The sequence below is a fragment of the Vidua macroura genome, chromosome 7 (genome assembly GCF_024509145.1).
Source record: "Vidua macroura isolate BioBank_ID:100142 chromosome 7, ASM2450914v1, whole genome shotgun sequence".
Classification (NCBI taxonomy): Eukaryota; Metazoa; Chordata; class Aves; order Passeriformes; family Viduidae; genus Vidua; species Vidua macroura.
Genome location: NC_071577.1, coordinates 30044386 through 30058374, shown reverse-complemented (window position 1 = coordinate 30058374; position 13989 = coordinate 30044386). Strand labels below are relative to the sequence as shown.

Sequence of the window (13989 nt, the reverse complement as noted above, 5' to 3'; positions counted from 1 at the left end):
CAGATAAATCCTGCATCACAGCCTCAAGTGAAGACTGAATGAATTCAAGTCAGGGCACACTTCCAAGACAGTCCCCCATCAGATACTCTCCAATTCTGGCTGTAAAAGCAAGGTCCAGAGCAAGTGCACTTAGGAGCAGCCACTCTGGCAGACTTAGGTTCACAGAGCATCTCACAGAGGCTTTCCTCCATCCCAGGGCAATGCCCTGAGCAAGCCAGGAAGGGGAAGTACATGGAATTATATCAGCCTGGGGTGAATGTCACTAAGCCTTCAAAAGACCAATGACTGTGCAGAGCCCAGAGGTTTGCTGGAGGAGGAAGAGAAACAGGAACTGGGCATCAGAGCTGGACAGAAGATTTCTGGAAGCCAAGTCATTGCCAGGCTCCTCATGTCAGGACACTCCCAGCACTTCAGCAAGGCTTTGCAAAGGAAAGCTGCACACTTCTGGCCTGCTCACTGTACTTTCAGTCCACCATTCCCACAATCATCTGGATCTACAAATTCGTATCATGCCTCATGCCTTCTCTCTTCCCTTGCCCCCAGAACATTGCCTTCCATTGCTTTATGTCAAGATTTGCCAGAAAAGAAGAAAGGTTATTTTATACCTGATGCACTCAAAGCACTTTCATAGGAGCTGTGGTTCTACAATCTGATAAAAGATAAGGCCACTCAGCTCTCTTTAAAGTTTATAAACACACAATCTAAGAACCTCAGAGAACTCCTTATCAAAACACAGTATCAGCTAATACTTTGAGTTATACTACCACAAAGAGCACCTTGTAATCAAAACAAGAAAGTCCTGATTTGTTAGTAGTGTGCAAGTTATCTTACAATTTACCTTCCAGTTCAACATGGGGTCAATCTTTTAAATAATAAACAATTTTCCTGGATCTGTGGTTGATATACATGTATGCACACAAAAACCTTTAGGCCATTCTGACCACTGTTTATAAAGATTAATTCCCTCCCTTTCATGCCTTCAGCATGAAAAAATATCAAAACCAGTTTTTAATCCACAAATGCCTCACCCACATCTAGCAAAACCAAAAGAATAATAATGGAATATTTGAATTTACCTTCAATGTGACTGCTCTGTTATATGCAGTATGAAATGCACCGTCCCTGTTAAATGAGGAGTGGGGAATAGTGTTAACTTACAGTAACATTTCTAGAATTCATACAGCTAGTCTTCCTGACTTCTCACTAACCAGAATAACATCATCCTGCTGATGCCATAGAACTAAGCAGAATTTACAGTACAGTAGTTTAAGGGGGGGTGGGGTGGGGAGAATGAGAGGAAGGAAAAAGGGAGGGTGCAAACCCAGTGTAAAGAAAACAGTTTCCCAGTAAATAATTTCCTCCCTGACACTTTAACAAGATTATTTACTAAGGCATGATCTTTGGAGATGGAGATGCAGCTGCTTGGTGTACCTAACATTATTCCCACTCCTATTACTTTCAGGAAGAAAAATACCTTGCTGTCTCATAACACTTGCCTTTCTCCACTCATATTATGAAGGGCTATCTCAAGTCAGAAAGGCAGAGGGAGGTGAAGCAACTTGTCCAAGGCACATGCCAGCAGGCAAGTGACAGAATGCAAGAGAACTCAAATCTCAGGCATCCGCCCCCTGCACTGGGCAGTTTCAGTCCATTGGACAACTCTCCCTGACTAACTCACTCGTGCTGTTAGTGTTCTCTGTTCATCAGCAGAATAAATTTAACTCAACTTCTGTCATAACACATGCTTGCAAACTGAAGAAACAGCAATTAATTTCATAGGATAAAAAATTAGTCATCTTAATGCTGCAGCAGCATGGGGCTGAAATAAGAACACTCTTAATGGGGGCATCAACAATTATGAACTACAAATCCCAGCCCAGCACTCACTTATAATGGAGTAAATCCACTCCCATCTCCTTTGAATTAGGATCTACCTTCATCTTCTTGCATAATTTTCGGCTTTCAGTATCACTGCAAGAAACACATATTGGAAGAAAGGTTACCAAAAAAGAAAATCAAATGCATTAAGTCCTGAGAACTCATTGCTGTGGTCAGCAATCATCAGCAATTAATCCAAACTAACAGTAATTTGGAAGCTGTTTAGCTAAGTTTGTGGGACAAGCATTGTGAAAAGCTCCATTAGTCAATTTAATTTCTCTGTTTGCTTGGTCAGGACACAGTGAACTGTGTTAAATTTACATTCCAAAGCCAAGCCCTAACCAGTAGAGAAGCAGCTCATTCCAGCATGTCCAAGAACTTCAGCAGACCTTCTGTCCATGGGATTAACATAAAATTTAAGAAGCCAAATTTCAGTAAGACCCTGCTACTGTTAGGGTGGTGGTCAAAGAGCATTGTTTGTTAAAAGATTCAAAAGGAAAGAGCAGGTCAGCTTTTACATTTGGCAGAAGATAATAGAAAGCCAAAAAAAACCCATGTTCATTTGTCCAAATCCAAATCACAAGTGTTTAGCCTCAAAAATGTCCTGCAGAAAACAAACACCAGTTGAAATTCTGGAGCCCCAAGCCCAGCAACCCCATTAATTCTAGGTATGAAAGATGTGTCCTGGAGCCACACCTGGAAAACAGAGGCAAAAACAGCTCTTAAAGAAAGAGGGAGGTATCAACAGACAGACCTGCTGGAGGTGGTCTTCAAATTGAACAAGACTGAATTCCAGCACCAGATCAGGCTTGAAGAAGAGAGAAGGGTTATGGGAAAGAACTGCAAATGCTTTTGTTTCAGTGGGCAGGTAAAGGGTCTTCATGGCCTAGCAGCTCTCCTAAACAGTGCAGGAGTGAAGCCTTAAGGAGACTTCAAGCTGAAGTGAATAAGAAGTTGGTCAAAGATCTGGGGAGATGAGCAAAACAGAAAAGAGGATGATTCACATTGACAAGGCTGTTCTCTGCACTGACAAACAGCAAGATTAAACAGCTCGGAAACTTGCTCCCAGCAGAGGACAACTTGTACCTTTTACGCAGATAAATCAATTTAGAAAATGAAACACTGAAAACCCATCAAGTTTAAACTCATTAGAGACAACAAGATGCAAAGCTTGCAAGAGTCCCACCAAATTAAGTGTGCTGCCAGCACTGGTGCTAATTCTCCAATTTTCTCCAGCTGCCTTTCTACAAATGTGAAGAACAACAAACACCAAGTTCACAGTGAGCTGCAAGTGAGAATGCACCTTAGTGGAAACTTCCCAAATTCCTCTGGAAAAAAAAGGAGGAATGTGCCAGGGACACATGCAGCAAAATCAGAATATTATGCTGAAGATAAGAAATGAGAATTTTAAGGAACTAACAAAGCACACAGCTACCACACCAGGAAGGAGCACTTGTAATCTCAATTGAACAGAAGTGTATTTATCTGAAGAGTCTTACTGAATTCATGTCAGTTTTGCATTTTAACATCACTGTAATCCATAAACACGGTCTTTGCTTCTCTGTGAGGCTGGAGATCTGAGCTTGAGAACTGAATAATGTGGACACTTGTAACACTTGTGTCTCCTTGTAACAAAACTAGACTATGGAACAAATGCCCTGGATTTGGAGTTATGCCAAAACACCATGTTTGTCACATGGAGTTCATACAAAAAGCCTGCAGCGACATCAAACCCATGGGTCGGAAACATTCTGTCTTCTCTCCTGTGCAGTTCTCCAATGGTCCCTAAATGGGCTAAACCTAAATGACTCAAAGGTCAAGGAATCTCCAGAGAAGACACCACTTTCAGATCATCCTTTTGTTTTACCCTGTGCAGATTCAGAGGCACAGAGAAGTTCTTGTGGCCCTGCTGTAGCTGACTGCCAGGCAGTTAACTACAGTCAGCTCACACAACAGTCAACATTTGTAAATGCTCTTTTAGACACTCCCAAAAGTTTCCAGTGTGCAGGTGTATCTGTGGCTATCTCAGCTTTGCCAAGACAAATGTTATGTGCTTGATGTGAACAAGTGTAATGCTGAAACCTCAGCAACAGGGTCTGTGAAACCCCAAGATCTGCAGACAACTGTTCTGGTCTAAGCAGAGGACTAAACCAGGTAGGAGAATCCTGTGCCTGTTCTACCACCTATGTGGTGCAACAACTAACCATGTGGGGAAGAAAGTGTACTTTTCCCTTATGTGTCATTTAGAGATCTGAATGGATACTAATATTCTGAAGGGTTTATAGTGGAAAGAAGCTACAAAGCATTATTACTGATCTATACCTGTGAGTATGCAGCTAGCAACTCCTACTACTTCAACTCCTATCAATTCATTTTCTGTTTGCATGAGTTTCTATTAAAAAAAAAAGAAAGGAAAGATAAGAATAGCTATTTTACTGGATCTAAGTGTGCCCTGCTTTCAGGATTTCTCCATTTGCCGAGATTCACACAGCTGCCTGAATGCACAGTCATTATCAGAGGAAAGAAAGCAGCAGTTTGCTCCAGTATGTCTCCTACCATTTAGTGGGCAGATTCTCTGCACCACTGCATTGAGAATTAAGCCTATTTATGCAAGCTATCTGCACTGATGCACGGGAGAGAAGAGGAGCAAATTCCAAGAATAGGACACGTCTAAATATGTATCAGTAATTTTTTCATGCATCAATGCAGATTTTTGCACATGCCAGACCCACCAGCTCAGATGCTATGCTAACAATTATTTGGAAAACGCAGAAAAGGAGATGTACAGAAATGGCAGAGATGGACCCCTCTGCTTTTCCTTCTGCCTTCACTTAGAGAGAGTGAAAGATAACCTGCAAAGAGCAACCTGCTCTGATATCACTTGGTAATGACCATTATTCTTAATAAGAGTAAATATCAACACAGATGCAGCCTGCTCTGAGATTTGTCTCTTTTGAATCTCAGCCAACAGCCTCTGAAGATGAGCTCCTCAGCGCTCACATGGGAGAGGGTAATTAGGACTCCAGTTCTTGCAATTTAATTATATCACTTGAAGAGGCAGTGTAAGAGTTTGTTATAATGACTAAAAGTAAAAAAAAAAAAAGCTATCAAAACAGGAAATAAAAGGAAAAAGAAAAAAAAAAGAAAAAAAAACAAAACAAAAACATCAAACCACAACCTAAGAAGCCAGAAACTACTCCCAAAATCAGCACTCTATCAACCCAAGCTAAGCCACGCCAGACAAAGGCACCAGGCTCAGGAAATACTGGCTTGAGGATAGGTCATTAATGTGTCCCCAGCAGCCATCCTTGGCTGCCTCTTGCCATTTCTGTCCAGAGCAATTTGAACCCTAGCTGGTCCCTGCTGTGTTACTGCTGAAGGGACCCTTGCAGGCAGTCCTACAATAATCCAGCATTATCTCCCTGGAAAACCATCCAGAACATCGACCTATTTGCAATACCACAAGGACCTAACCAGCAGCTGTCTATGTGGTAATAAGGTCAAACCTTAAGTGGCACAATGGCACAGCTTCCATCTACTCCCACAGGCATGCTCTCTACTCTTCCCCTTCCACAGAACCAAGCCACGGCTCCAAAATGTGCCTTTGCTGGAGAAGTGAAGACATTATGACAGCTTGGTAAAAAGAAAAATACAATGAATGATCCAAGCTGACCTAAGCAAGAAGCATAAATAACAACAGAGGTAGCGTGCATTGCAAAGATCGCGTGCACGCTTCACTCCTCTCCATTCCCGTCCCCATCTCCTCCACCAGGACACATTTCTGTCATTGGGGGTTATGATGGGGCTGGCAGGAAGCCCAGCTGGAGCACTCCCTGTAAACCTCTGGGGTCCCTTGTCAGTGTTGGCATGCGTGAGTAATCCCTTAGCACAGGCAGCCAGCTGTTACCGGGGCAGGAGGGTGGCAAGGGACTCCTGAAGGAGATCTGGCCTCCTTTGGCTCACCACCAGTGCAGCCAGCTCCGGAAGGGGACGTGTCACAGCCATTCCATAGGAGTGGCACAAGATGCTCTGCCTGTCCAGGACTGCCCATAGACCTGGACACTCATGGCCATAAGGATGGAGAAGCAGAGAGAAATACTGATGGCAGTCCTCAGTGGTAGGAGGAGCAACAGAGAAAAAGGCTTTTGCAGCAATGTGTCAAGGTAATTTGGAGAGAGAAGGAACGGAAGACAAAAGCTAGACAGAAGGAACACAAAATAAGACCCAAGGGTTTTGCTACAGTTAAGTCCACATAGTTTCTAAATCTAAACCAAGTCCAAGATGGATGGATGCCAAGTAAAAAATGGTGCATGGAGGTGGAAGTGCAAAACCTCCTCCCTGGGGCAAATTCAAATATTGTCCAGTCAGGTCCCAAAGGAACATGCTAAGAGCAAACATCCTCAGCACCATTCTCTGTCCTCAGCACATATAACATCTTTTACAGCTTCCTAATTATTTCCCTTATTATGTAATGCTGCCGATTGACCTCTCATGAAGACAGGAAAACAGCCCCACAACCACATCTCTGGAGAGGAAGGATTTGGAACAACTGTCAAATCCCCTCTTCAGCAATGACAAAAATGCCATCCCAAAACATTCATGTCTCCAGCTGCCAATGTAACAGCACAGTGTACACATGCTGTGTGGCCACATCACTTCCATGCCACTGCCCTGGCATCCCTTAACACTTCTCAGTGCAGAGTGCACCCTGCTTTCTTTTTCACCCATACATAGAGGGTTTCCAGGCACAAGAAAAGTAATTAATAAAAATGCTGACAGAACCAATTCAAGTAACCAGGTCAGTAAATGTGCCTGCACAAAAATTATCTCAGTCCTCTACCAGCATATGATGTAACCACATGCAACCCACAGACCTCACGATTTCTAAACAGGTTTTCTCTTTTATCTGTACACCTCACCATCTGAAACAGGGCTCAACAATCCAAGTAAACGATGCTTCAGCAGTCCCTTATATCACTGTTGTGCCTGTAGACTCTAATACAATGGAGGCTCTGTTGTATCTGTGACAGAACAAACACTGTCACTGTCCCAACAGCTGGAAGGGACAAAACTGAGCAGGTAAGGAGCAAGAGTAGGCTCCAAGAGCAAGGGAATACAGCAAAGCAGAAGCAAGACTGCCTATAAAGCAGGGCTCCCAACACTGGAAAAGCTTTGGAAGGTACCAGTCAAAGCTGTCATCTTGTTACCAGCATGTCCTCTCATTCTTGTCTCCATTGTTCAGGTGCTTTCATTCTTTTATGTTATAGTAAAAACCATCACTCCAGTTATAACTTCAGGGAAGTTCAACTGCAATTTCAGTCCAGCTATCAGAAGTGAATTATCAAACAGGGTTTCCCAGCCCAATGCACAGCATCTGCAATACCCTCTGGCTACCTTCCATAGAATACACTCTCCAGACAACAGACTGATGAGCATCCTGGGAAAGCATGGAGTTGAGATCCTGCCAAACAACTAATTGAGCTTGTGACCCCAAAAAAGCAGCAAAAGAAGTGTTAACAGCAAAAATTTCCTCAAGCCTCCAAAAAGTAAGAAATACATTTGCACTTGCAAACCTAATCTGAAAGAGAAGTCATTAACAGTCACTCGTAGTTAGATGTGCTCCTATGAAGTTTTGAAATAAAAAAAGGAAAATCATTAGCCATTGTTGGGGACAACACAGGATTTTGACTTACTCTCTGTCTTATAAATTCCACCCTCCAACAAAGACTGCGTTGTGGGATCTATTTACAATATAGCAGTTTGTGTACTTTGCTGACCAAGCAAAACCAGATTGATTCTAGCAAAACTCTCCTCTTCTCAGACTGCAGGCCTGTCTCCCCATCATCCTCACTTCTCTCTCCCATTCCAGGCCAGCAGTTGCCACAACTACTGCTGCTAACAGTATTTCACATTTGCAAGGCTCCTCATATTCTGCAACGATCCCACACCTTCGTGTAACACTCTCTTGAGTCTGATCTGAAATCAGAAATAAAAAAAAAATACTAGGGAAAAAATCACTTCTCAAACCATCAAGCTAGCTTGCACTTCTCCAAAGAGCTGGATGGTAATGGCTTACACCTACTTGAACAGAAAATCCATACTTAGCCATCAGTGCAGAAAGGCACTTAGATACTCTGCTCCTGAGTGGGGTTTAAGGACCTGCAGGCACCAAAATAGGAACAGGACCAGGAGAAACGAATGCAGAAGTAATGACCACAGGAAGCTTAAACACAAGATTTGTCCTGAAAAAAAAAAGAAATGTTTTGCACCCATTCTGGGTTCCTGATGGAAATTATCTTCTAGAACAAGTAACAAGAGCAACGGGTTTCCACAGCACAGAACAAATGAACCAGTCAAACAGTGCAGCACATGAAAAGCTTGAATCTTTTAAGGGATGGGGGAGCGTGAAAGCCAAAACCAGAAAATGTACTGCTGGAAAGAATTAAAGATAAGGATTAGCAGATGAATGGGACAGTCTCATGTGAATTTAGGACCTGATTTTACCCCCTAGAATGCAGCAAAAACCCCTACTTCAAGGGGGGATTGCAATCACCTTGCAGATGATTGCAGCCTTCTGCTCCAAACGCTCCCCTGGAACGTGCCAGGAATGCAAACAGAATAATCCATGTGCTGTGGAGACCCAGCACCACTTGTCACCCAATACAAACGACTCCCTGTGCCCATTAGTCAATTAGAGAGGCCAGAGATCTAGAGGAATAAGATTAAAAAGAAGTATTTTTTGAAAATTAAAACCCATGAGATTAATTCTTACTGCAAGCAAGAGCAAGCCAAAAAACAGAAGGAAAATCAAGACAAAGAGGTAACACATATCATCATATCGTCAAGCTAAAACAATTAAGGGAGAAAATTATAAGCTCCAGCCTCTGCAGAAAGTCAAGAAGTTATAATGAACAGTACTTTCCAAGGAAATATAAATTAGCAAGAAGCACTTGGCAGCCCACATACCTGCAAAGAAATAAGGTAAACACATTCACAAGAGCTACCAAAGGCTTTGTTGGAACTTCTAAAATCACCGAACACTCAAATTCTCAAAAACTCAAAGCAGCAGCTTCCCTCATCCCACAACATTGCACAGGGAACACTGTCCTAACCTGGGATGCAAGATGATTACTACTCTGCCTTTCACAGGAAGAGTTCACAGGAATCTAAGAACCCCAAAATGCAGGTTTTCAACATGTCACCCATGGGCACAGAGATGCTGCAGCCCTTTGTACACCCGTTTATGACCTTTAGTTGCACCATGGGCCTGGAGAGGATGGATGCTAGAGGATGTTTTAATTGAATTACTGGGTGCAGAAAAACAGAGGTGACTTCTTTTACATTAAATCTGAGCTTCCTTACTCTTCATTTTGGTCTGAAAAGCAGCAACGCTGAAGATTTGGTTAATGAGCAAGTTTAGGCAAAACCCACAGAATACTCAAGTTTAGGGTGAAACAGACATGAGCTCAGGCTCATACACCCAACCACTACTGTGGATTTAGGTAATTGCTCTGGGTTTCCGAATTAATGCAATACACCAGACTGAATGGGTTTAACTTAGGAACTGGGAGCTTACTTAAAAAAGGATTTTTTTTCAGATTCCTGCATGGTTGCTCTTATAGTAAAATAAAAAGGCTTTAATGTGAATGAGCATTAACCACACAGACAGGTTATGACACAGACAGGAGGAAGGCATCGAAAATCTATGCTGTAAATGCAGTTTGCCCTTATAAATGGCACTCACACAAGGACCACACTGGCAGTATAACTCACTTGCAAAGTGTTCCTGAGGGACACCTGCCTTACCTCCCCTGGACCAGCTGCAAACAGAGCCCCTGCTACCTCCCCCAGGCTGGCACTATGAGCCATCCTTTCCTGAGCTGCCCTTCACCTTCAAGGCTACTGTAGGAAAATGCAGAAATACCAGACACCACAAATTGCTTGGATGGAAAGGGCTGTACCAGGGCAAGACCAGCATTCCTCCATTCTTTTTTCTCTCTCTATTAGGTCTGGACAGTTTTATTTGTAATTTCAAAGCTTTTTATCAGCTTTAAAATTCAGCTACAAGTACAAAGATGAGTAGACTTATTCTCCTAAATAAATCCTACTTCTGAGTGGCTTTACAGGATGAAGGCAAAAACTAGAGAGCAAAATTACTCTAACACCATCTGTACTGCCAGCCTTATTTCTGAAATTTCTCCCTGCTATGTCAAAGCATTAAACACATTCATTTATGACTGTGTGGATAGGTAAAGCCTTTCTGTATCTAAGCATTAGGAAATTAGAAATTTGGGAAAACCACATCTAAAAGACAAAAAAACAGGGATATTAGGGAAAATCCCAGAAAAGACAAATACTCTATAGATTTGGCTCTCTTGTGAAGAAGCATGTGTAGGTTTGAATGTACTGCTTTGCCAGCCAAATTATGGTCTCACCTTTATGCTAAGTGTCATGGGACTGCTACAATAACAAGTAATGATTGGGGATGGGGACTACAAGAATGATGCACATGACACACAAAAGGGACTGTAAGAATGACACACAAAAGCAGAAAAAGTGGGATTAAAACCAAACAAAAATTAGTCAGTCATTTTAACCAGATGGCATTTCCTCTTCCTAGCAGTCTGATGTGCTAAAGCCAAGCACAAGCGCTATGACAGCAGATGGAAATCACACAGCTTTGTTTATGTTTGGGACCTACAGTAAAGGGAATCATGCAAGTTTGAGCAGAGAATAATTACCCAAAGCCAAAGAAATGGGTGTTTTTTTAAAAAAAACCAATCCACAATTGGGCAGGAGTTATAGTCAATAAAAACATGAGACAATTTAATAACTGGAAAACCCAGGAGTGTTCCCTAAATCATATTCATGATGGAGAGAGCTACTTTCAACCTCTTCAAAGCTGCACCTGACCATAGAGTGCTTAATAACCTGCCAAACACATTTTCTTCTCATCGACAAAGCCATTTTATTTTATTTCCATGTCACCCAAACTAGTTACACTTTTCCAAGTAACATCGGTCCTTGGCCACACTGTTGTCTATCACAAAACTCACTTAACAAGGCTAGAGAATAACTTTGTAATGACTACTCTTCAAAACCACACCTCAGGACATCACAAACTGAGACTAGAGCTTCACCTGCTTTAAATACAAGCAGCAGCAACTTTGTCTTTCACTCAAAAGGTAATTCCATCTTACTGTGTTCCCAAGCACATTACTTTGTACCTTTTACTTGCCACCACAAGGATTCCACAGGAGTTTCTATTTTTAACAAAACTCCTCTTTTACTTGACCACATCAGTGCTTACCTCCAGTTTTACCAGGCCTTAAAAAATTGAGGTTTTGTGAGATCAGGGGGATGCAGAGGTTCTGCAGCACAAACCCCAACCAGAGTTAGCACCAGCCAGTCTCTGAGATAGAAAATATCACATCCTTTTGTGCTTTTTTGCAGATATCCTAAGCTTTCAACTCCCTATGATGCCCTTCAATCTTCCAAATTTCTATCAGCTTACAACTAAAAAAATAATTCAATAAATAGCACAACCTCCTGCTTTCTTACATGCCCATTCCAATTTCACCTGAATGCCCTAAAGAGCACCCATTCATGCTGCTGTGGCATTTTTCCTTTCAAAGCTCTCCACACTCTTTATAAACATTGACTAATGAATCAGGCAATATTTACCCAGTTGCCTGGAAAACAGATACACCTTTTGTAACTGCACAAAGTAACAAGAAGTGACTCATTAGCAGAGTCAGGAACAGAAGCTGTGACTCCCAGCTCCTATTAACGTGGCATGTCCCCAGACACAAGCCCCAGAACACTTGCTCCCAAGGTACCTGCTCCATCTCTCTGGAACCCTGAAGATTTAGCAACCTGCAATGTTGTGCTCCATCCCCAATACCATGCATCTCATCAGGCATAATTAGTTCTCTTGTCTCTCACACCACCATCCATTCAACGTCAAACGCCTCAGCAAAGACTTCCTAATTAAAACATGTAAAGGCTAAAATAAAACATATTTTTGTCACATCACTGCTGGGTCTTTCATTCACAATTGAAATAGCTTCACGTTTGAGCATGTACAGAGCCACGTATGCTATCTCAGCACACAGCAGCAAATGGTGACCACTTCAATGCTGGGAGCAATTCTCGAGCTGCCCCTTCATCTCTAGAAGGAGACGTGGATCTGCAGGAACTGACTGAGCTCTCCTGAACGAGGAGCTTATCTACAGTGCCACATGCAGGGGGGTCACACTCCAGCATGGCACTCGGCACAAGTGAGCCCAGCTGTGCAGGAAAGACAGGCACATGGCATTTCCAGCCCTACACTTCCCAAGCCCCAGCACGCTGGGGATCTCTGCTACCCTGCCTCCAAGTGACAAAGTGGCAACCTCCTCTACTCGACACTGTCTCAGCAAGAAACCAAGTACTTCCCCACATCATGCTGAAAAACTAACTTCCCTCTCTCCCTGAGACCACTCGACCTGGAACTGAAGCTCAAAGCTAATCTCTGTCCTATACCACAGATACAGCAGAAGCCAAGGCCAAGGAGCACGGTTTCCATGCAGACCAGCATTCAGGAAGTCCTGAATGCCACACTTCCAGCCACAAACCTGCACACTCCCCTCCACCGCATGAAATACAGAACGTGCTGCTGAGACTTAGCAGTCCACACTGATCTCTGTCCATGCAGCAGAATGTTCTTGCCTTCTCTTGAAAACAAGGGGAAGGAGAATGACAAGTAACAAAAAAAAGCACCGTCAGTAAAGAAAAAGGAAAGAAAAGGCTGCTGTCATCGCCACGGGGAAGCAGAGGCACAAACCACAACGCTGCATGTATGCCAGCCCTGCCAACGCTTGGATCCGAAGGCAAAGAAGCCCAGTACAGCAGGATGTGAAGAGCAAAGCCAAAATTTCCCGCTAAATATTGCTGCCAAACAAGACATTTCTTGTCAGTATTTGTAAAACAAATTGAGCCTGTGCTGTAAATATCCCTGCATCTGTGTGCTGTTTGTTTCGGCATGAAGACTTGCAAATAAGCCTCTCAGCATATTTGCTGCAGGAGAACGGCTTGAGCCACTCTGGTAGGACTCAGCTGTCCAGGCCGTACAACTGGCCCTCCACAACCTGGGGCAGACTGCACTACTGCAGCCTCTGGTATTGGCACTGCAGCAAGGTGGGCACTGTGGTGCAGCCACCTGTATACAATTTTTTAAAAAGCAATAAGCAAAGGAAAAAACATGAAAAAAAAATTGTTTAAAAGTTACCTCAACACTACTAGATTGATTTCAGAATGCTTCAAAAGCTTAACAAGCAAATCAACCACAAAACTTGGTTTAGGCTCAGACTATTTCTTTAGGGTTTCTTTTTGCATCTACCAAGACCTCCTTTACCACAAGCCAGTCTTCCAACCCACCTAGCCCCATGAAACAAGTTTGCAGATCCTGTTATGGTATCCCTTAGCAGGAGTGATAGAAGAGCTAGAAGTCCATCTCTGAAAAATGCCCAGCTATTTTTTCCAGGTTCTTCCCAAACAAGACATGAAAGACAGCTCTGCTTTACCCTCAAAGAGAGAATGACACCTATTGCCATGTTACAACATCCTGGTCACTGCCTACCTCTCAGGAAGTGATAATCTGATTGTAGCACTACTGGTGTCAAAGAAAATTTTGGGAACCTACCAATCTATTCCCAGGTCTCCCAACCCTTTACAGCATGACTTTCACCACACTGCTTCACTGTCTAAGATTAATTCACCTTTCAGTATTTCCCCCTCATGGTGAGAGGAAAGGCACTGCAAGTACCAAGCTTCCTATGAAAAGTATTGAAGCATTGCATGGGAGAGACTTGAAAATACATTTCTTGCATGTAGCTTCCATAACAAAGTTTGGTCTAGATGTCAACATAAATCAGAGTATATTAGGGTTTGATTAATTGAAGTTTATTTTATAGCAAAACCAAACAGTACATTTCCCTCCCCATCACCATTACTTACAATCTCAGGAGTGGAGACTGACCTGTTGAACTAAGTGCCAAAACTTCCCTGGATTTCAAACTGAAGTCCTAAACACCAAATCTTTCCTTCTCCAACCCAGAACTAAAATAAATC

The 13989-nt window shown here is 42.7% G+C and overlaps 1 protein-coding gene across 1 annotated transcript in view; it reads right to left on the bottom strand.

Annotated features, from left to right (window-relative positions):
* The window catches only part of PDIA5 (protein disulfide isomerase family A member 5), a 98731-nt gene that overhangs the window by 68732 nt on the left and 16010 nt on the right, over window positions 1-13989 (bottom strand). Inside the window, exons 4-5 of the mRNA XM_053983158.1 lie at window positions 1888-1971; window positions 1077-1122 (exon numbers count right to left, since the gene is read on the bottom strand). Of these exons, the coding sequence (XP_053839133.1) occupies window positions 1077-1122; window positions 1888-1971 (130 nt within the window). The remainder of the gene's footprint in view (window positions 1-1076; window positions 1123-1887; window positions 1972-13989) is intronic.